Source organism: Varroa jacobsoni, unplaced genomic scaffold, assembly GCF_002532875.2.
Source record: "Varroa jacobsoni isolate VJ856 unplaced genomic scaffold, vjacob_1.0 scaffold_52, whole genome shotgun sequence".
Classification (NCBI taxonomy): domain Eukaryota; kingdom Metazoa; phylum Arthropoda; class Arachnida; order Mesostigmata; family Varroidae; genus Varroa; species Varroa jacobsoni.
In genome coordinates this window covers 35245-57063 of record NW_019212954.1, presented here as the reverse complement: position 1 = coordinate 57063, position 21819 = coordinate 35245, and the positions used below count along the sequence as shown (strand labels likewise).

Genomic DNA, 21819 nt, shown 5'->3' with positions numbered 1-21819 from the left:
TGGTCGCGCGAAGCGTAAAAATGGTAGCATGTGCTTAAAAGATAAAACCAACTGCGAAATCCCTGAAAGCGAATGTTAATATTTATATTTAGCGTTTTATACTGTCTGTACTACATGCCTTTTTTCCCAGGTCGCGAAAGAGAGGACATAATATAATTGTTCCATTTACGTCCTTCGTGTAGCATACATCAATGTAAAGATATGTATGGCTGTCAATTCCCGATGTGCGACCTAATTCAAATGTTTGCACTGAAGCAGAACTGCCGATGACGACGACACTGGCCGCTCTGTCCACGAACCTTAACATCGCTAGCCCTTTTTGTGGGCTTTTTTTTTAAAAAGCCAAGTTTGTAGGACTCGATCTCCTAAGCTGTGCTACAAGACTAAGAATACCCTAAGGCAAGCTAAAAGAGTGTGATCTACAAATCGTTTTTTCAAGCTCTGTAATTGTGCTATTTCAAAACAGAATCGAAAAACTTGCCTTATTACTTACAGAGAGATAGCATACGGCATGTTCTCCTCAGAAGGGTGAAGATTTCTCTAAAAAGATGATCGTTTCATATAGCGTACTTGCTTAGTTGTTCAGGCTTGAATTTTAAAGGTTAGTTGCTTGCATCTTGAGAATATCCGTAAGAAGACGACGACATAGTAACGTAACATGGTGATGGCTAACTTGTAATTAGGACGTGATAGAATTAGCATACGGGAAAAGGACGCCTGCCACGGGGACACGGGGCTAACATGGTGCTGCCTTTTTATCTGGATCAGAAAAACCTAGCGATAGAAGCGACTGGCCGAATAGCTGAAACGTTATCATCGAATCATAGGGAGTGCATGATAACGGGACAACATCGTAATTCATCGACATGAGTCGAACAGTGCAGTGGCCTACTGAATCAGTTTAATGGAAGCGCGACCGCATGGACAGCTGCAATGACGCAGCGGTACAACGTGATTATAGAACCATTCAGGGTGTGTAGGTTCGAGCTTGTTTTAGCTTAGTCTAGGAAGAGCAACAGGATAATCCCGAAAAGCCTTCAGTATGGATGTTTACTGATCGTTGAAAAACTAATGAATAAGTCAATGGACGCGGATGTTGATAGGAAAAAGGGCGCCAAAGTTAAGCTAGTGTGACGCAGTCGTTGCGACACAGAGATTGAGCAGTGATGACAGGCACTTGGTTCGAAAATTAACTGAACATCAATTAGTTTTACTATCCGTTGGCCGGAAATCACTAAGTATATGCTACTTACCATATTTTTTCACGGGCCTTCAAGTGGCCATGTAGTTATTTAGCAAATCAATATTCTCCAAGTAATTCGTTTGTCGGATTCTTTTGTGCCAGGCATGTCGGCTATATATCCTGCAACTTACAGCTGGGTCAGCGGTCATATCCACGTGAGCAACCGGATTGGAGGACTCTTTGCGGTTGGTACAGCAGCGGGCGAGATGATTGTACCTTTTGTTGTGGGGCAGTTTATCGAAGTTCAGCCACGATTTGTTATGGACTCAGCTGCGCTATGTTCGAGTCTTATGGTTCTTTTTTTCCTAGTCCTGTTTCTATGCGTCAATCGTCTTAAATCGTGAAAAACCACAGTCACCACTACTGTTGAAAGCTTACAACAAGCACAAGCATACACAACGAAGATGCACTGTTTTCTTCTGATGGTTATACAGCAGGGTCATATATAATCGATATGTTTTTAACTAAAAAATCTCTCGTATTTAATGGCACGCGATTAGTATATGCACAGTCGCTGTCAATGTTCCATCATGGTTCCTCGACTGATGCGCGGCGCTGCATGAAGAAGACCTTCTGTCATCCTGCACGCACAAAAGGTACTGCGCTATTGTATTTAGCCAGAGAAGTTCCGAGACAGCGGACAAATTATTGTATTATTATTAATCTCAAATGAGTTTATATGATCTTGCGATGAGTTCTGATCGAACCACGAGGCACTCGTATTCGTAAACCATATACATTCGTGCTTTACTGCCTAAAATAAAACCTATGACCGTACAAGTGTATCTCAGTTAGCGATTATAATTGTTATTATTGACGACGGCGTCGTCGCGTATCCGAGACGTCCGAATATCCGGTACAAATACATCGACCCGATATAAGCTATGTTGCAAAAGAGAGTTAGCGCCACCCAGGATATCATATACATGATGTACATCGCAAGCGAACGATTGACAAGCAAACAGAACGCGTTATCAATGCTGGGTGCTATATTTAAACCAGATGTTTGACAAGTATAAAGAAATAAAGAAGGAAAGAATAGGCTAACAGTTGATAATGTTGGCTTCTGTAGAGGAATTCGATGCAGGCGACGCTCTGAATTTTGCAAGCAAAACCTATCGATAGAGGTAACGCTTTTTACACAGACACGCTCACACACAATGTCATTGGTCGATAAACACAGTAACGATGACGTATTGCTGATGGCTAGCTCAAACGCTTACCAGTACTGGTACGTAAGTGTCTCAAGCTAATAAGCTTGAGAAAGCCTTAGCTGCCATCCTTTGAAGGTCGGTCCCCTGCGGCTGAGAGGCCCGACTAAAAAAATATACCCGATTAAAGGTAACAAAGGATAAGATAATAGGGTACGAACTTGATAGTAGCTATAGCATTAGAGTGATCAATGAATCTTCTTGCAATCTATTTAAGCGCACACAAGAAAGAACAGATAGGACCTTTCCGGAATCACGTTTTGTGAAATCTAATTAGGGGCTAAATGACGAAGCATAATATAGATGTGGACGACTCAAAGCTACTATATAGGCTGTTACTGTCCGGCATATATTTGCAAATGCCGACACCCAATTTACACATAAAAATATAACGTGGAATATTCTATAATAACGCTGTTTCAGTTCTATATGAATATTAAGGATATGAGAAAAAGGTTCATGCTGCATACTTAAGGAACGTTAGGTATTTTTTACGTCACAAACCCATATCTATATATATATATATATATATAGATAGATATCTATCGGTTCAACAAATGAGAGTGACGTGAAGCAAACGTTGTGTGTGGACTGAATATTTAAATACCCGCATTAAAGCTTGTAAAGGGATGAAGAAGGCCAGGGGACAAAGAGCGGATGTTGACCTCTCTAGTACGATAGATAGAATATCAATATGGGTGACTGTAGCGGGTAAACGCCCAAGGCCCGTCTTAATTGAATTTTCTATCTTTTTGTTTATGATAGTAATAGTAAGCAAGATTTGATCGAATAGTACTTAACCTATTTTTTGACATTTACATGTCCTTGGGGCTCAGAGTCGTTTCATCGCAGCAATCTCCCTAGCAAACTTCTTCGGCATATTTATTTAGTGGACTCATCCAGTCTTAATTGTGGAGTTAAGGAAGTAAGTTAAATACGTAATAAAGCTAATTGAACGATCCTCTGTTAATTTACAATACAGTTCATTCAGTAAACGAAGTGTTTTTACCGCTTCACCTGAACGTCAACCTGACTGCTTCACAGAGGCCACTTGACAACGTAGTCCGAACGCTGAGACTTGTCAAATGGATCTTTTTTAATCATTTTGTCGCTTCTATTCCTAGTTAGTATTCCTAGATAGTATTCCTAGTAGATTTTGACTTGAATTATTTCGACTGCCGTGGCTTTCGTTCACTTATATAGCCTCTCTTTGACCTGTCTTTTTTCTTATATACATATCTGTGTAGTGCATTCGCATATGAAACCTAACGGTTCCGGTTCCGATAGCTTTATGGGCAAAGAGAATATGATTGAGGATTAAAAGCTTTCATGCAAGGCAGAAGCTAAGCAGGCAGTCCCCAATCTTTAGATCATTAGTAGGGAACAGGTAACCTAGGAGACATCGGAGCAGCTCTTTAGTTCGCGGCCGTCAATAGTTCCTGAATCCCTCGCCGCCACTCTTCACGAGGACTTGTTCTCGCCATCGACGTCAGCAAAAACCTTCGAAATAGATGGAGGTTCATATGCAAAGCATTTGCCGGCGGTACACGAGCACTACTACGTGGGAGGAGTGTCTATTTATCGTACTACGTTGCTATAGAATGAATAACACTACGGCAAACCGATAGCCGTTGATTGTGGTAGCAGTAAAAGCTAACACGCCGCTACGATGGTATTCAAGCAGAGGTGCCCCCTAAAGTTGCTGCTTGAAGCTTAGGTAACCAACGTCGTGCAACCAAATGGTTCCCTCGCTCAATATGACGTCGATAGCAGAAGTAGCCTGTTGGCTTGAGCTGTGTTAATTGAATTGCTCGAAACTTTTCCCCATCACAGACCATCGCTCTCTGACCGTCCGTTGTACCTCTGGATTATATTCTCAAGTCTCTTAACGACAGCGATCTATCGATCTATTGAATTACTTTTCCTTCCCTGTTCATCCGTCCGTCTGTTGGCCACCTCAGTTTTCACGTTGTGTCATTTATTTTGCAGCTCATTGAGCTCCATGCTTGGTTCGTTCGTGCACAAAAACTGAGTTACAATCACAGCATTGCTGCCGACAAGAAACAACAACAGCTAAAAGCGTTGACTCAAGTACACAGCGAACATGTTATGTAAGTCAATCTGCCACGTTTACCTCTACGTTAAGCCCCACGTTTTTTCGTTCTCTTTGTATAGTGAGCTCCGCTGTAGAGGGATGCTGGCTAAATTGGATCAACTGGTTGTAAAACTTATTGCGACTAGCTGGTGGAAATTTGGCCAATCCCGACCGCTCCATCAAAATTCTCTATACTAACTGGGAATGCGACGAAAAGACCGTCATTTGAAGGTAGATTAAATTTAGCCACTGTTTCGTCTGTCCACGATAACTGGGCGAAGCGGACGGCGGTACCAAATCATATTGAACTTGGAGTAGTTGGCGGTGTATCGGCAAAAAAGGCTTAGGGGAAAAAGCCCTCACATTGATTTCTCTTATTTTACACACACAGGGCAGCATTTACGCATGAACAATAGCATAGGTTTGAGACCTTACGCATGTTGTATGTTACAGCTTCAAAACAATGATTTTTAGTACTGTCATCCTGTGGCAAGGCGCAGTGCTTACTAAGTCTTAAATAGCAATAAGCGCATGGAACTAACTTATATCGGACTGCGGCACAGAACCGGTGTTAGTAACATCGCCGCTATCCAACGAAGACACAATTGGATATCGCTATCGGCTCTACTTTTGTGAAAAGTTATAATGGACACGCCATAAACGAACGGCCACAATACTACGATACCGTATTTAATTCGTCGTCTGTTTGCTAGAGAATAAATTCTACCCGTAGAACTCTAGTCGCCTATTATGAATCGGAATCTAGTAATTTCTACCTGCATTAAGGATACACGCATTACTGATGAATAAATGTTACACAGGTGTATGATGCGCCTGCTCTTTAAAGTCATTCTATGCGGCTAAACGGTCGGCAATGAAACAGGTTATGCGGGATAATGAGACAACGATGATCTTGGGTTAATTATCACATTCAGTATTGCTACTACTACTTCTTGCATCAACAGAAGCATCTAGCATTATCAAGGACACTCTTGCCGACTTTTCCCTCGCTCCACTTGCCGTAGCCGTAAAATCCATGAAGGCGGCGGCGCTAGCCGTTGCGGCAGTGCCTACGAACAGCGTCAGCGGTGATCATAGTGAAGGCCTCATTGAAGGTCATCGTACGATACTGCGATGAAAGACTTCGTAGGTCGGAGGAGAACTGCCGCGGAAACATAACGACGGTCAAACGATGAGACAAGAAGCGAGGCAGAGAATGGCGAAAGATAAAACTTGGTTTGCGGTAGTGAAACGGCACAAACCCCAGATCGCCTTTGGTGAAGCATAAAGTACAAGCAGCTATAAACGACGAGCCCATACAATCGTGCACTGAACCCCCACATATGACACGCAGTGCCCCATGTTCCGCTGCACTTTTCCTGTGTTTGGCGTCTGTCAGGCGGTATTGACGGTAATGGTGTCTCTGGGTCTAATTGGTCCATCTAGATTCTCTTTTGCCGCCATTCGTCAATCGGGAGGAGATTCGCCCGCTCCGACGATAAGCAGAAGTTTGCCCTCGTTTACGAAATAAGGACAACTGCGAGCAAGCGTCGGTGTCGAAAAAGAGAAGTGATGGCAAGAGAGGCCCTTTGCACCGGCCCAAAAAAAACCATACGGAAGCGGCAGACTGATGCACGATCGTGAAGGAAGCTCGACCATCGCTCGGCATCAACACAAGGCTTCTTTCGTTCGCTCGCAACAAATCCCGAACGCTCATACAGCGACAACGATATCCACATTAGTGGAACATCGGCGGACAGGATATGCGTAAGATAAGCACGGTATTGTCAGGTGCCGGTGACCAAGACTGCTGTTTGGATTAAGCGGGTTCAAGCGTTCATGGCCTTGTCCGGGAGTTTGTCGTTATCGTTGCTGTAGGCTTGATGACGGTGGCAGTGAAGATAAGAATCAAGTTCTGGCGATGCGGTACAGAGAAAAGCTGCTATTACAGCTTGTGCGTTCTTACCCGCTCTTCTGTGTATTGTAGGCGACAGGTTCCGCTATCACATATCGCTTCATAATGCTACTCAACCGGCATTTAGAGTTTTTGCTACTACATCTGCTACTGTCGTCCCATAAATGGACGTCGGCTGATAGTGGCGGTCGGATCAATAAATTGGTCTCAAAGAAGGACAAAGACACCAACCATGATGCCGTCTCTGCGGCTGCCTCTCTTCTTGCATTGCTAAAGGTCTTCTTCCCATCATCCCACACGCACAGATTGTCTGATTGTCCAACTCCCCCATGGGAATTTCCCCGCTTTACCCGGTAGGCCTGTCGTCCTTTTGACCAACTCGAATGTCTTGGAACAGGATCCTACGACCATGGTCGGACTGTCACTGGAGAAGGTGAATGACCAACAGCGAGGCAGTCAGTTGGCCGAAACCCTGTATAGGGTAGAGTGGAAGAACGGACCGTTCTACAACAGTCCGATCTTCCATTGCATTAGCTTCAGCAGCAGGCCCCGGTAGCTGTCGAATTCCTGTCTCTTCTACTGCCGGAGCAACGGTCTGCACTAATGCTAAAACTGGCTGGATTGTCGGGCTGTTGTTGCCGAGGCTAGTGGAGAAACACGGTCTGCTGTCGTTCTCTGAGTATGGCTTGACCACCACGGCACCAAGCCAGTACTGGTCCGTGGAGCACAGCGCCGAACACGACAAACGAGTCGCTGCAGGCGCTTACGTCTCTCCGCGTTGTTCGTAATGACATCTGTGAAAAGATGCTAACACTAAACGGGTAAAGCGCACACACATGGGTTCACCCCATGCACATACGATTGTCTCGTACTATGTGGCATATTTGTTCAAAACGCACTAGACCAACTGAAAAGCCTTCCATGATCCAAACAAGGTGGAAGGTTGGATTTTGCTCCGAATGCGAGTTATTATCGTTGCTGAAGTGATACGAAGGAATCAGTTATGATGGTTCAAGAGGTACCCGTATTTCTGTAAGCGCGTTTTTCTGTCTATTTCTCCACAAACATTTTTTCAAGGCAAACATTTTTTTAGGCTGCGTTGTGAAATTCCAGTGAAAAGTTCTCTCCCATTACATCCTATTACAGTATAAATTAAAGTATAGACAAGAGAAATGGTTCAGTCAGAGAGAATAAAGAAGCCATCAGAACTCGGCGTAGCTCGGTGAGCAAGCGATCAAGTAAACTATGCGAAACACTCTTTAAAAAACCTAGGCTCGAACCTAAGCATATTGTATTCACACGGTATTTTCCATATACTACGCACGGAATCAGCTAAGTTACCCAAGCAGGCATCCACGATTGTCTTCAGTCGAAGGTACCCATTACTCAGCATCGTTATTTTGTCCGACGCTGGGCACTTACTGACTAACGTCATGAGAGCCTTAAAGCTACGAATATTGCAGCCCTTTTGGCCCTGAGAGAGAGAGAGAGAGAGAGAGAGAGAGAGAGAGAGAAATACCTTGAGATACAAAATTCCTGCAATGTATTGTCTTTCCCAGCGAAAATTTCAGCCAACCCTGAATAGCATCCAAACAAACTGGGCCCCAGTCGGCGTACAGCTTCACCGCTGTCAAAGATTGTATATGTTTAATTGATGCGTACAATTTAGTAGCATATTATTGCCCATGCATTGCAAGGTTTTTAGCGTTGTTATTCCCCGTAATAGTTTTGTCTCCCCTGACCTAGTCTGCATAGTTAATATGAGTATGGTATTTAAATATTTGGTTTTTTGTGCTAGGAGTCCACTGTACAGCGGGACTTATCTTGCTCGTAATTTTTTACGAGACATAGTGATTTGAGTGAGTACCCAGTCCAGAACGTTACCTAATTCCACTCAAGATAATGGCGTCAGTGCTGTATATAGCGCACATATCGGAGCATATCCGGACAAAACATAGATAGCAACACGGTGAAGTCATCTAACAAATCATTTAAAACTTGAAATTCTACGACTGTCTGGTCGTAGCAAGAATGCAATTGATTTCAAGTTCAATCGAAAGGTACTGAAATCTGGGCTCATTTCATTGTCAAACCCACAAAAATTAGTTTCGCCAATAACTATTCTTGGATAAATCGAAATGCCTATCATAATAAATAACTGCAGTGATAAGCATTGCTGGTTTCGTGTCTTATACTAGGAATTGTTTACATATATTTTACATCTGAGTCACGTCGAATTAGCAGACGATCTGCGTTATTAATGTTTTCACCGATCTGTTCGTTCGAAAAACAGATTTTTCTCTATATGTAGTGGGGGATCATTTCTTGTGGAGCTCTTTCTTGAAGCGAAAAGTTTCTGCTTGCTTGACCTGTTGTCTTTCGCTCTTGTAATTCGTCGTTAGTAGCAATAAAGGGTAAACAAGTCTGACGGGTGTATATATCAAAATTTCATGCCGCAATGCCGAGGACGTTCGCCGGCTTAATGAAGTCGTCTAAAAGAAAATCCAATTAGATCGACTACAGCATTTAGGTGGACGACGGAAACGATCGCTGGGATCGCGCGAAGACGAGATGCGGTACTTTAGGAGATAGGTCTAGTGGTAGTACTAGCCACGAGCTTTTACTGTTCCACTAGTACTATATCGGAGCGCGGTTATCGTAGTCAGTTTAAGGTGGAGGCTAGACGGTCGCTGCCGCCTTTGCCACATTAAGACGGGATCCTTAATTAGTGTTTATGGATACATCGTGGCCCGGTGCTTATATTGGCTAATTATGTTGACAGCGTAACGCATTGTCCTTTGGTAGCCAAACGCAGTACGCTACGTTTCTGCATCGTGTCATAAAATAGGGAATAAAAGCCTTAAATCTAACCGGTTACGGTTTTTTGCTTGCACTCTAGATTGAGCATTCTCAGAATGTGACGAAGAATTTTTTACAGCCGCGTATTAAGTAAACACTTCTGTATAATATGCCAATTAGATAAAATTTCGGTTGCCACGCCTCTGCGTTGTCGTACGCCAAGCACACACTTCTCTGTCTATCTGCGACGCGTAGTGTCCACCTATTGCGTGTACTAAATTAGGTGTACACATGTACTCGGTTCGCACTCTATAGAAGCTTTACAGAAAGTTATTTGCCCTGAACTTCCGAAATAGTCCGATACTATAATATGTGAAGTTCCGCCGCTCTCATTAGATTTATCATTACAATATATTTTCAATTTGTCAAGAAATCGCAGTCACGCTCTAACGAGACCTTTGTCCACAAGGATGACGCCCATCTTCATATCTAAACAAGAAACTATAAGCTCTAAACGGGTATTTCTATGCAAGAATTGCGGCTAACGCCATATTAAATAAGCTTACTACCTTAATTAGGGCCCTTGTGCTCGCTCCGCGTCGTTGGCACATTATATACAGATTTAGCACGCTAAGAATCGGGACGCGCACAGCTGCGGAATTTATGGCCGCTTGAAATAGTGTGTGCTTCCTCTTTGGTGCAGGGTACATATACAAGATACTTAGAAATTGAGTCAAATATTTACAATAGGTATTAATCATCGCCCAATACATTTTCTTTAAACTAGATAATTCAAGCAAGACTGTGTCATGTGGTGTTATGTGTTTTTTTGAAGTATGTATTGTTCAATATACAGAGGGCTTGTAATCCCGCTATGTGTTAGACTTATAGCAGATCTAATCCACTAATCCTGTCCGCTATAAAGTTCATCTCGACATGAAAAGTCGCATCTCGATTGTTATTGGTTTTTTCGTTATTCTGTAATTGATAAAAGCTGGTCACAGCACAGACACGTCACTATCGCATAGCAAAGCTGCCCGATAGCTAGTTGAGGCCCTCGTTGCCATTCCTATTGACGTGATACATAATGAAACTGTTGCATATGAAATACTTATATTAGCCAAAGCTTTGCGAGAAAGAAATAGGGACAAGGGAAAGCTTTCGGACAATGTGCCGGAATAAAAAAAGAAGCATTGCAGCGTTGTCATCATTATCTCTATATGGATGTGAGTGGTTGGATGGATATACCATACCGACTTGCGGACTGATGGGATAGCTGATGAATGAGTGACGCAACAAGAGGAGTAATGGCAGCGGAATCACTACGGTGGCAGGTCATACTAGTTGCCACCTAGATAGAATGTTGCGAATTACCAGATCAGTCAATATATTACTCGAAGCTAGAAAAAGTGCAGTACCGATTGCCGCGACATTGTAACTTCTGTGTTTGCTGGAACCTTGGTTTAGTTTGTTTATTTTGTTGTTTTGTGCGCGACGCTATGAGCAGCAAGAAATAGAAAGAACACTTGGTGTTGTAATAACATCATATAGGCATATTATTTATACCTACAAATTATATGCAGATCGTCTGTGTATACCTCCAGGTTAGAAGGAAATAACGTAACTGGAGAAAAGACAGGTGTACACTAAGACCTGCAAGAAGTGTAGGTTGCCTGATATATAAAAGATGATAGAAGAGCACAGGCACCGAAGAATAGGACGCTATCATCTCGAAAGCAGTTGGCAGAAAGGTCAAGAATGACTGGGCTACTTTTTGCATCCGGCGATTACAATAGGGGAGCAACAGAAAGCCAGTGGTCTCGTGACTACAGCATCGACAATGCCAGTCGGTACCGAAGATGACGATGATGAAAGCGCTGAAACTTTCGCAGAAGGAGGAGGTGTCCTAATGTAACCCTACGGTCGAGGTCGATAGGTAACGAGAAAGATAAAGGATCACAGAAACGGAGAGAGCTTGATTCGGTGCGTTAGCTAAACTCCTGCTAAATGAAACCTTGCACAGCTATATGTAGGGATAGGAAGCCTTTTAGCGCACGTCAAACATCCATTTTGAGCAAATAGACGCTCGACCAAATAGAAACCTCCAGTAGTATACAACAATTAAATGAAGAAAAAAAAACACGTTGGGGTAAGATACTGAAGGTAAGTACCATTCAAATTACATAATTATAGCATTGTGAATTAAAATAATGGATACTATGAAAGAAATTTAAAATTATCTATATATTAATATTATACCGTTATATACAGTAACACTGATCAGACTGAACAAGCGTCAGAATAGCTTTGCAAATGGCAATAACTATCGTTTGTTTACGTTAGTAGCGCATATCGGGGGTCTGTTTCTTCTAGCCTCTGTTGCTGCCTCTTGAGACAAATGAATAAGCAACAAATCAGACTGCTGTTTGCATTAACTCGGAATTTGGAGGAGGACTGATGCTCAGAGTGAACGCAATATGCGTCTTGAGCGCAGCCAAACAAATACTTAAAAGGCGTGGGGGTTAAACTGCGTAAACAGATCTTCCGTTATCTTTCGTAAAGGTTATTTGGTTTATAAACAACTTGATATTCCCATCATTGATGCAAATTATCGCCGCTAAATTTATTTATTCGCGCCTTTTTGAGATAGAATACGTACCGATTTAGTTCTTCTTCGTAACGAACAGCAGTATCACTGGTATGTTCGCAAGGGCTGAACAACTATAGGTTTGTCTGGGACAGCTGCTGCACCTTTATAAAAAGCAAGGCTATAACCATAACTAACAAATGAGTTGTAATTATTTTGTTTTAATCAATAATAGAGCTATGGTGAGAAGAATTACGCACAAAAGCGCATAAAGGGTAACAATAGAATTAAATATAATATTTTCCGATTACTAGTATATATAACAACAACTAAGGCGATCGTAGCAGCAACAAGTAACGACGCTGAGTTGAATCGTGGATTTTGTGAATGGTTGGGCAGACACAATAGGTACAAAACGCATATGTATCCAGCATAGATACAATGCTAGACCATGCGTACTACTCATGCAGTACCAGCTTCTCAACCTTAAGCTTCTTAGCTAACTACACTGCCTAGATAGCTGGAATAGGAAAGCGACTATCCTTATTGTGTTCTCCGTTTTCTTCTCCCTGAACTTTTTTCGCCTTCTCGCCTTCCTTTGGTCTCGTAGGAGTCGACGACAAAAACAGAGAGTTACGATGGTGAGGGTCAGATGTCGTTCATCTGCTTTAAGCAAAGATACACCCTGCTTTGTATAAAGGAAAGCCGAGGGCAATACGAATCAGATGCCTCCAGCCAGGGAACAAGAAGACCATCATTCGGTCAGCCCTTCACACATAGCAATGCATATATATATAAGGGCTGCCCCACCCGAAGGCAAAAGTCAGCCTTGATCGTCTCATGGCCGCCATCTCGATGTAGTGTCTGCCTTCTTCTACATGGGATTTTATCGTTGGATGTCCCTACCAGTGCTTCTACTGCTACAAAGAGGCCATATCGTCCGGTCAGGAAGTCAAGAAGCCGGCCATCCAGGGAGGCAGTCACAATGAACAAGCAGAAGCAGCCCCTGCAGGCTACGGCCAAGCAACGAAAGGCGGCCGATGAAAGCGACGTCAGCAGCTGCTAGGCGGACAAAGAAAAGCTGACGTCCGACGATCACGACGTGCAGCGCCAGACGGGAAAAAACGCAAGGGGCAACGAGAAGGAAAGAGCAACGCAAGGAGCAAGAAGATTGTATATAGAGACAGCGCCCAGATGACTAGCTGGCTTCAGAAATGGGCAGACCAAGTACTTGGTGCAGTGTCACCAAAATTTACTGCGCCGAACTCATGGCGCAGCGGTTGAGTGGGGGCTACGCAACGAGTACTGCCAAATCAATAATGCCTATTTCACAAATATGCTTTCGGTCGGTGCTGAGCGTCAGCAGGGTCTGTTGGGCAAAAAATTCATCGATACGTTTATTAAAAGCCGCAGTAGACAACCCTTTCAAAATGGGCGACTAAAAAAAAGTAAAAATGTTACCAAACGTATATGAGAAACTTATGGTTGTTGAGAAACTCGGGTTCTGCAGTCAGTATTTCACTGTGGACACAGTTTATGAGGTAAGTACATCCATCAGGTGTGTTGATCTGATGTGCTTCGAGCTATCGGGATGACGCGCGGCATTCGAAAATATCGCAACGATCAAGGAACACTAAGTTGCCACATACGACGAGCTGATACGATGTTCTTCCAAGCTTTACCTATTTCTTAAACTGTATGCAAATTTATCAACGGCGGCTGGCGGTGAACGTTTTCTAATGGCAACGCAACATCTACTTTGGATCGACTCTTGACTGGGCGAAGACTGAAAACTGAACTCGTGTACCTACCCGACTATTATAGTGGGATTGTGCAACTTGCCTGGCTTATCAAACATTCTATTACTTTTTACCCTGAAATCTGTCATATTATAACTACTATTTGTACGTAACGTTTATCTGACGAAACAGAAGGAGATCATCCAGAGAATCGGAAAGACGAATCCGATCGTCTCAGATTGTATATACATATACATATTAGGTCGGTCAGTATAAAAATCCGACCTTATATTCTATTATATATAATGGCATTTTCTTCTATGGTATTGTTGTCGTATTTGATGAGCGACCTACTACTAGGAGCATGAGGCTTTTAAAAAATTGAAGAATAATTTAAAACTACGTCACATTCAATATGAAATTGTTTGCAGCTGTGGCAAAAACCGACCCATGTCAGAATTTACGAGTGTTAGTGCTCAGATTTGGTGTATGTAAAAATATTGTACTGGCCTGCTTTGGTCAAGTCAATAACGTGAAAAAAACTGGACAAATCCTTTCACGTTATAGCAATGACCCATTATTGCATGGAATAGCGCTGAGAACTGACATTTTATATATTAGTGAATGAATCGGCAGGACATCATTCCAAATTAAGTCACCCGCGGTACTCGTCAAAGGCCAGATTGGCATTTCTTCTTCAAATTAAAATATTTCAATTTCTTAATATGAGATCAAAATTTTTCTTCGAGACCCAATAGACTCCCGTACATCGGTTTTTATAGCAGCCTGGTGATAAACTCACGATCCAAATCCTATCGAAGGTCAACTAACTATATTTCTGAAAAGTTGAAACTTTTCTTCTTTCCTTGCATTTCAAATTAACTGGTTGTATATATTATATAGGTTAGGACAAATTTTGGTAGGCTCTTTTTCGTGTGTTTTTTTGTTGGAATAAAACAGGCAATTCGTTGCTGTGAAGAACAGACATTTTTGTAATGTAAATAAAGACGAGCTACTGTCGAATTTCTTTGCGCGATATGAACCCTTACCAAAGTCAAAAACTTCTTTTTTTGCTCAAAATCGGTTATCGACATTACTGCTTTTTTTTTTTTTTTTTTTTATAAAATCTGAGAAAAATTTCCTACAGGAAAGCCAAAAAACCCTCGATCACTTTCAGATTCAAATATAAAAACTTTAAATCGCGCGAGAGACATACTTTTTCGGTACAGGCATTAACAACAGTTCTCTATGGGAGACGATTCAATTATCAGTTTAATCGTTTAGACAAGCTCTGATAGTCAGGCTTTTTGAGACTTTTTGCACTTTTTAAGCCAGGCGTTTCTGCCATATGCCTATAATTTAATTTTTTTGCATGTACCTCATTTGAGCGATACCTTAGTTAGTTTATACCTGTGAATAGCACGACGTTAAAAGAGTTGAGAGTTAAAGAAGGAATCTTTTGAAAATGACTAATGGGTGTTTTATATCCTCAATGGAAGCTCCAATTGCAATCAATGGTAACGTCAAACATTTCGTTGAAATATCAGTTTTTAATCAGATAATATCTTGGGAAAAAGGTAAACGAAAAAGCCCTGATTTAGGTGTAGCACCTTATATATATATATATATATATATATATATATAATTTTGGTTTTTTCTTTCTTGTAGAATTTCATCCGTATGTATATCCAGAGGCGTGTCCGTATATTGTATGCCATATAGTCGCCGTAGGCTTCTTCTATTCATATTTTTAAGCATCAAAAGTATAAATCGACCCCTCAGTGTAAATTGATCGAAACGATTTTTTTACGGTTGGTACAGCTCCGTCCTGAGGAAAATAGTGAGGGTGATAAAGTCGATGGGATAAATACGGAAAAAAAATCTTATTACATGACTGCCTGTCACCCTGGCCGATTTGTACCGGAACAATACATTTGCAGTAAAGGCATTCCGACCAAGTAGTATACAACACGGCGTTCAACCTAACTCCATTATTAACATTTAACTTCATGGGCGTCGCTTAGGAGTGCCGTCGTTCTGAGAAAATGTATGATCCTTTACAAGGTATCACTGAATCATCAGTCGGATCACTGGCTCTATAAAACGACGTACACTCTATTTTGGGGATGCACTAAGCAGCAATGAACGCCACTTATTATATCAATTGTCCAGGGAAATAGAACTATTTTATAGGGACACTTGCAATAGATTGACGAATCGATGTTAACAGGATTACAGGAGAAAAGCCACGCAATGCGCTAGACGTTCAGTAGAATTATCGTCTTTTCTAGGTTAAATCTGGCACGGGTCAAACTCGAAATAGACTAATGATGGGTTATGGTAGTAAAGAATGGGTGTTATGTTCGGTGAAGGGCATTGTCAAACGGTTGCTTGACCTTGACACTCTTAGATATATGAAAATATTAGCTATCTCAATGATCCATATCTTTCGATTCGATGAGTGCTTTTTTCGACTGGTAGGACTAACCATAATTGGTTAGGTCAAACAGGAAAGCAAGACAAATGAGATAGCAATTATAGGACTGTTTCGACAGAGGCAGATATAATTGTAGAATGGCCTAATCGTAATACAAGCCATAATATCAGAACAGGTCGATGAAATAATTGCAGCGGAATTGTAGGAGCATTCTAATGAGAGAACGGTGTACGTCACGCAGGGTACCTGCAACCGAACTGACTGAATTAGCAGGTTATGAGTTACTATAACAGAATAGGCACGATGGGATACGCTGTAAAATATCAAGTAAATGCAACAGCATAATTATAAAGGTGTATATCTTTAATCTATATGTTAGGTATAGCTCAGATCAAAGCTTCCTGGTAATGCCTATCTATCCACCTATAAGACCTGTTTTTAAGATTATTTAAAACTGAAAATAAATTATGCATTATTCGTTATCGATTTCTGTACATGTCCTTATATCTAAAATAGATTTGGCGTGAAGGAAATTAAGTTTAACTTATGTTGGAGTGAAGAAGACGAAGAACCAACAGTGGCATGTCTCCTTCATCAGAGAACAGGATGGAAACCTACTTTTACAGAATTTTAAGCGATTTGAGCGGATTTCTAATACGTGTTACTTGGAAAGATGGCAAACATTTTGGTAACCGTTGACGATTTTTATTGACGCCAGTCGATAGGTCTTGATGAGCTGACTTTCCTACCTTTAATTAAAATTTCAGCGTGAAAGGGGCTAGGAACCAAATATGATAACTGTTTCACCTATACGATACTGGGATGGCAATTTTTGGCATGGAGGTTTAAACCGATATTTCTTAATACTGATCGAAAACCCTCCAAAATAATGTGAATTCGCATATGTAATTCTTAGAGTTCGAGTCGAAAATTACGTAACATTTTTACGTTAAGTATGCTGTTGCAGTTATCTACTAACAGTCCTCATTCTTAATATTTTTATGATATTAATATGCCCTGAAGACCTTTAGACCCAGTTTCCTCTTTCCGTGTGCTGCCGGATTTATGCACTACTATGGGTTGTTAGTTCATTAAATTATCTGTACAAGATCGACGTAGATCTTCGTAGATAATTCGCTCTACCTTGCCGTTTAGCAGTAATTTGTAATTAAAACTTTTTTGCTGTCAGCATTCCCGAGGACCGCTTTTGTTCCTCTCTTAACCTTGATCAACTTTCAATCCTATTCAGTTCCTTACGATAACCCAGCCTGTACCCCGTAGTGCTTTTTAAAGTAAAAAGCAAATACATTATCGTCGCTGGGCCGTCATAGGAATAGAGGTTGCTTTTAGAATCCTGGAGCTCATCTGAGGTCTACTTACACAATTACTTAGCCTCCGTTTCTTGTCGAAGTCGACTTTGTCGATTTTTTACAACAAAGAGACAACCTTTGTAGTGACGTCCTAACAATCCCTACCAAGGTCTGCTCAGATCCTGTGCGTTTATCCTAGGTCAGCCAACGAATGAATAAATGAATAGATACAATTGGCTTGTCGTCTTTTTCGTTAAGTGAAAAGACACAATTCACTTGTTTTCTTTGTTGGTATTGGTCGCACTGTTATTGCTTTTGTTGTATATATATATTTAGAGATCGTCTTTTAGCTTTTTCCTTCTCCTATATTCTCTCGAATCTCATGTTCAAGCCGCCCAGCCCAGCACGAAGCATGGTAGCATCGGTCACGTGATCGCCTTTGGATCAATGGTGGTACGGTACATGGTAATAGCAAGTCAAGCCGTAGCGATCGGCAAGTAGTTTCCCTGCCTGGGTGTCCGCTTCTTCCAAAAATCGACATGTTCCTCTTCAGTTGGCTAGCAGGCAGCTTGCTTAGTGTGCCGTACGGCGTCTCACTGACGACGTGACTTCAACATCTTGGAGTTTCCCATCCAGCGGTTTTCGTTTTTCTCTCTTCCAGAAGCAGTAGTTACAACGTCTGTTCCATCTTCATGCTCGGTTTTTGACTTTTTTCCGTTTCTTCAACGTTGGAGTCACTCTCGAACACGACGACGGAGACGTGCAACGATACGTCGTACTTTTGGCGCTGAATTCTAAAGAAGTCGAGTGACTTCGATCCTTTTTTAGGTGGACCGCTGCCCTTGCTGCTGCGGCCAAGTAATGGGCAGATCCGATTAGGGGAAGTTGCACTACGCTGGCGTATCCTTTTTGCACTGATATGTTGGACACAGGGTAGACAATAATAGCGCGCAAGTAGACCGACGAACTATCGAAGTTTTCGATTTACTCTTCAACGGGTTTTTCTCCGAGACAATAGGTACCCGGCTTAATACGAATAAAATGTCTACAAGGTGTTTGTGCTTGTACAAAATTGAGCTCTTACATCTAAGTTGAGATTTTTTTAAACTAGATTTTCGATCACCTATCCACTTCTACAATAATCAAAACAGTTAAACCATATCCAGTAATAAAGTGGTCTTTTATTGCTGCACGCTGCCAGTCGCCTCATGCTGCATCTGCGTTCCCAGTTATTATTTAACTTTCCTCAAGTAGGGGAGCGTACCCTAACATACGGAGCTGTATGCTTTGGCTTCGAACGAGGTTCTTGTTTGTAGCTACTGACAGACTGGATGGCATGTGAAAATTGTGCTAGTTTAATTCTTTAGTTTCGCTTCGTGTGGCCCGCTTAATAATGTTTTTATAGGCGACATTTAAAATTAAGAAAGTGAAGCAATGAATATCTATTTTGAAGAAAACTCAAACTTAACTTTGAAATCTTAAATTTGCGATTTGGCTAATTAAGATGTTTAAACCACTTAATAAGCAATAGTAGAAGATTTGTCAACCCGTTCTATTTAAATGGCGAGATAGGTCAAATCAGTATCATAATAATTCATAACATTTTAATCACGGCCTGAACGTCTTTCCGTGACCTCATATAAGTCCCCTACTCCTGTAAAGTCCATTACATTATCTAGCGTAGTTTTATATGTAGTCAACGCAAGTGGTAGCCAAAACGCCTGCAGGGGTCAAACGCTCAGAAACGGCAAGGCATAGCATTCAGGCACGGTCTACGTCTCGGTTATTTCTTTACGTATCTCCCATTCTTTCACGATCTTCACGGTGGTGAGAATGTGTGCAGAATATCAATATCGGGCTGAGATGAACCCCAAGCTCGAATGGGTGTAACTGATCCAGCTGACCCAGAGTAGAGCTGCCATATAGAGAATGAATACCATTGTGTCAATCGAATACTCGTAGTTGTCGATGCCGCGGGCACCATCATAAAACCCCATCAGGCTCCAAACCCAGCGCATATGCTCTCTTCATGCGAAGCCACACAAGGGAAGTCGCCATGGGTTGACTGTACTTCAGTACATTGTACGTACCAGCTAGACGAGATCCCTGCTGCAGATCAAATCGCTTTGATTCTAACGCAAACAAAATACATCTCCGCTAAAACACCCACGCCTGTTTCGTCATCCCCGCTTTCGCCCTCATCCTGTCAGACACATGCAGAAACCCACCCAAGCATGTGTTAGAGTACAGTGCTCCCCTCATGTCAAATAGCACAACGAAGCAACGAATCCATTTTGAAGAGAAAACAAGCTTTGTATAGTCACCAAGCAACACACGAAGCGCAATTTACTCGTCCCACCCCGCCCCATTACCCCCGCCTTCAACTATTTCGCTTCACCACCATCAGGACAAGGGCATAAATATCAACTCAAACGATCCAGCTCGCTCCGTACAAGCATGTTGTCTATGGTATATTCACAGCTATTTAAAGTTTCTTGATAATGAACGCTTTTTTGTTGTTCTTGTTGTTTTTCTTTTATTGAAAACAGTTCGTTTTGATGGTAGAAATGATAGTTCATCATTTCTTTTTGACCACCTTCCTTCTTATTGTTGCTATATTTACCGAATTTTACCTGACGCACATGGTGAGCGAACTTGCACATTAATATTAAATTCATGCTATTTTTTATGAAGTAGTACATGAGGCTAAATGTCAGGCGCGGAAAAATGCTTAGCTTTAAGGAGCATCTCGGGGCGCTAGCAAACCCCGCTGTATTCCGCTGTTCCGTTAAAGTTTAACCTCAAAAAACAAGACCGTGAATTGGTTCAATGTCTGTTTCACTAACTTCCAGTTCCACTCTCTTTATAGCCCGCTATGGTTTAGCCGCTAGCCGCCAAAAACACTAGACATAGGAGGTCTGCCCAACCTCGTCACGGAGCAGATAATGACCTGTCTTTAGACACATCACTGTAGCCAATTTTTGTATTATGTGCTCAATAAGTGTACGTTACACGATATGTAGGTAGTCGATTATACCATTTCATAAGCTGCTTCTTTACTAGATATTTTTCGAAATATTATGAATGCATTAAAAAAATACCTGCCAACTTACGTGATTGTGGTCTTACCAAAAGCAACAATCATTTCATAATGCTTGACGCAAGAGGAGGTCAATAAAGGTACTTCGGAATCAATTTAATTATTATGCATGTGATGTTATATATAACTATAGGGGAAGGAAATTGCGTAGCTGTTGCAGCTGTTTCGACTACATAGAACTTCATTCCTTCGGTCAGTCCTAGCAGACGAAATATCATGCAAAATTTACATTCTTACACGCATTAATCATTCGTATTCGTAAGCCATATGTTTTCCAGTCCACTTGAGGCCTGTTTGAAACGTCTGGCTCACGATACCACGGTACGTCCTATCAAACACACTGATTGTCACCTCACTACTGTTCGCCACAGCCAAACCCTCGGCGCTCGGAAAAATCCCAATATCATCTAACTAATGCTTTTCTCGCTTAGTGTTGAAGCCCATGCTGGGGCGTGAAACAGCAGACGGCTACCCGCCCCATGCCATTCGGTCTGAGTGCAGCGTCATCTCAAGCATCAAAAGCAGCTTCAGGCATGCACTTCGCGCTCATATTTAAGTCCATAGTGTTGACTCCAAAAAAAAATTTTCAACCGGAAGAGAGAACTCGAGTTTTTGTGCACGTTCCTGCTCGGTGACTAAAGTTATAGATGACATGGGTTATTTGTCCCACCGTTATAACCCACAACACAGCATGACCGACACATCGTTGCTCAAAATAATAAAGAGATACCCTGACTTGATAATGACTTTTTCCAAGTCCTAATTCGCATCGCAGTTGTAATTTAAATTTGTCTTGGTAGACCGCGACGAAGACCGTTTTGTATGATTCCGAATGAAAGTAAGTCACAAATCCAAGGAGAAGAATGAACAGGTATGATAAATCGGTGGATAACAATTATTGATGTTCGTCGACGGTCTGCGCTCACCTGTATCCGTTCAACTTTCGCTCCGTTAACAGTGATTTCCCCCGATCCTGTCAATTGTCAGTAGAGAAAAGCGAGTAAGGGGTGTATTATTTGGAACTTAATGTAAATCTATTGAGATCGCATCATGCAAGCGTTGGTTGGAGCACTATCTACAATGCGGGCTGCGTTATGTTCCTTAACTGTTGGCACCACTTTTTCCTAAATGTCTTCTCCTTTTGTTAGCTGTACCCACCTAGCCAAAACGCTGTTCTTAACCTTATTTCCACTAGTTCTCCAGTAGTTCTGCTGCTGTCGCCTTGTTAGCGCAACTAAAAGCCCTAGAATAGTTGACCAAAAAAATCAACCGAAAACTCTGGCTGGGTTGTATAGATATGTACGTACGCTGAACGTTCAGAGCCTGGTACCTTCATAGGTACGTCTAATGTGTGATTCACAACAAGGCACTACATTATATATA

The 21819-nt window shown here is 41.8% G+C and overlaps 1 protein-coding gene across 7 annotated transcripts in view; it reads left to right on the top strand.

Annotated features, from left to right (window-relative positions):
* The window catches only part of LOC111260801 (solute carrier family 60 member 1), a 49100-nt gene that overhangs the window by 10664 nt on the left and 16617 nt on the right, over nucleotides 1-21819 (top strand). For 3 of the 7 annotated variants that reach the window (XM_022833842.2, XM_022833819.2, XM_022833826.2), the window contains one exon: nucleotides 1346-14574. The exons of 1 other annotated variant lie outside the window; for it this stretch is intronic. In XM_022833842.2, the coding sequence (XP_022689577.1) occupies nucleotides 1346-1587 (242 nt within the window). In that variant the 3' untranslated portion in view covers nucleotides 1588-14574. Of the gene's footprint in view, nucleotides 1-130; nucleotides 678-768; nucleotides 973-1345; nucleotides 14575-21819 lie in introns of those variants that run through there. 3 more of the 7 variants (XR_015311207.1, XR_015311205.1, XM_086968468.1) reach the window with 2 other exon arrangements.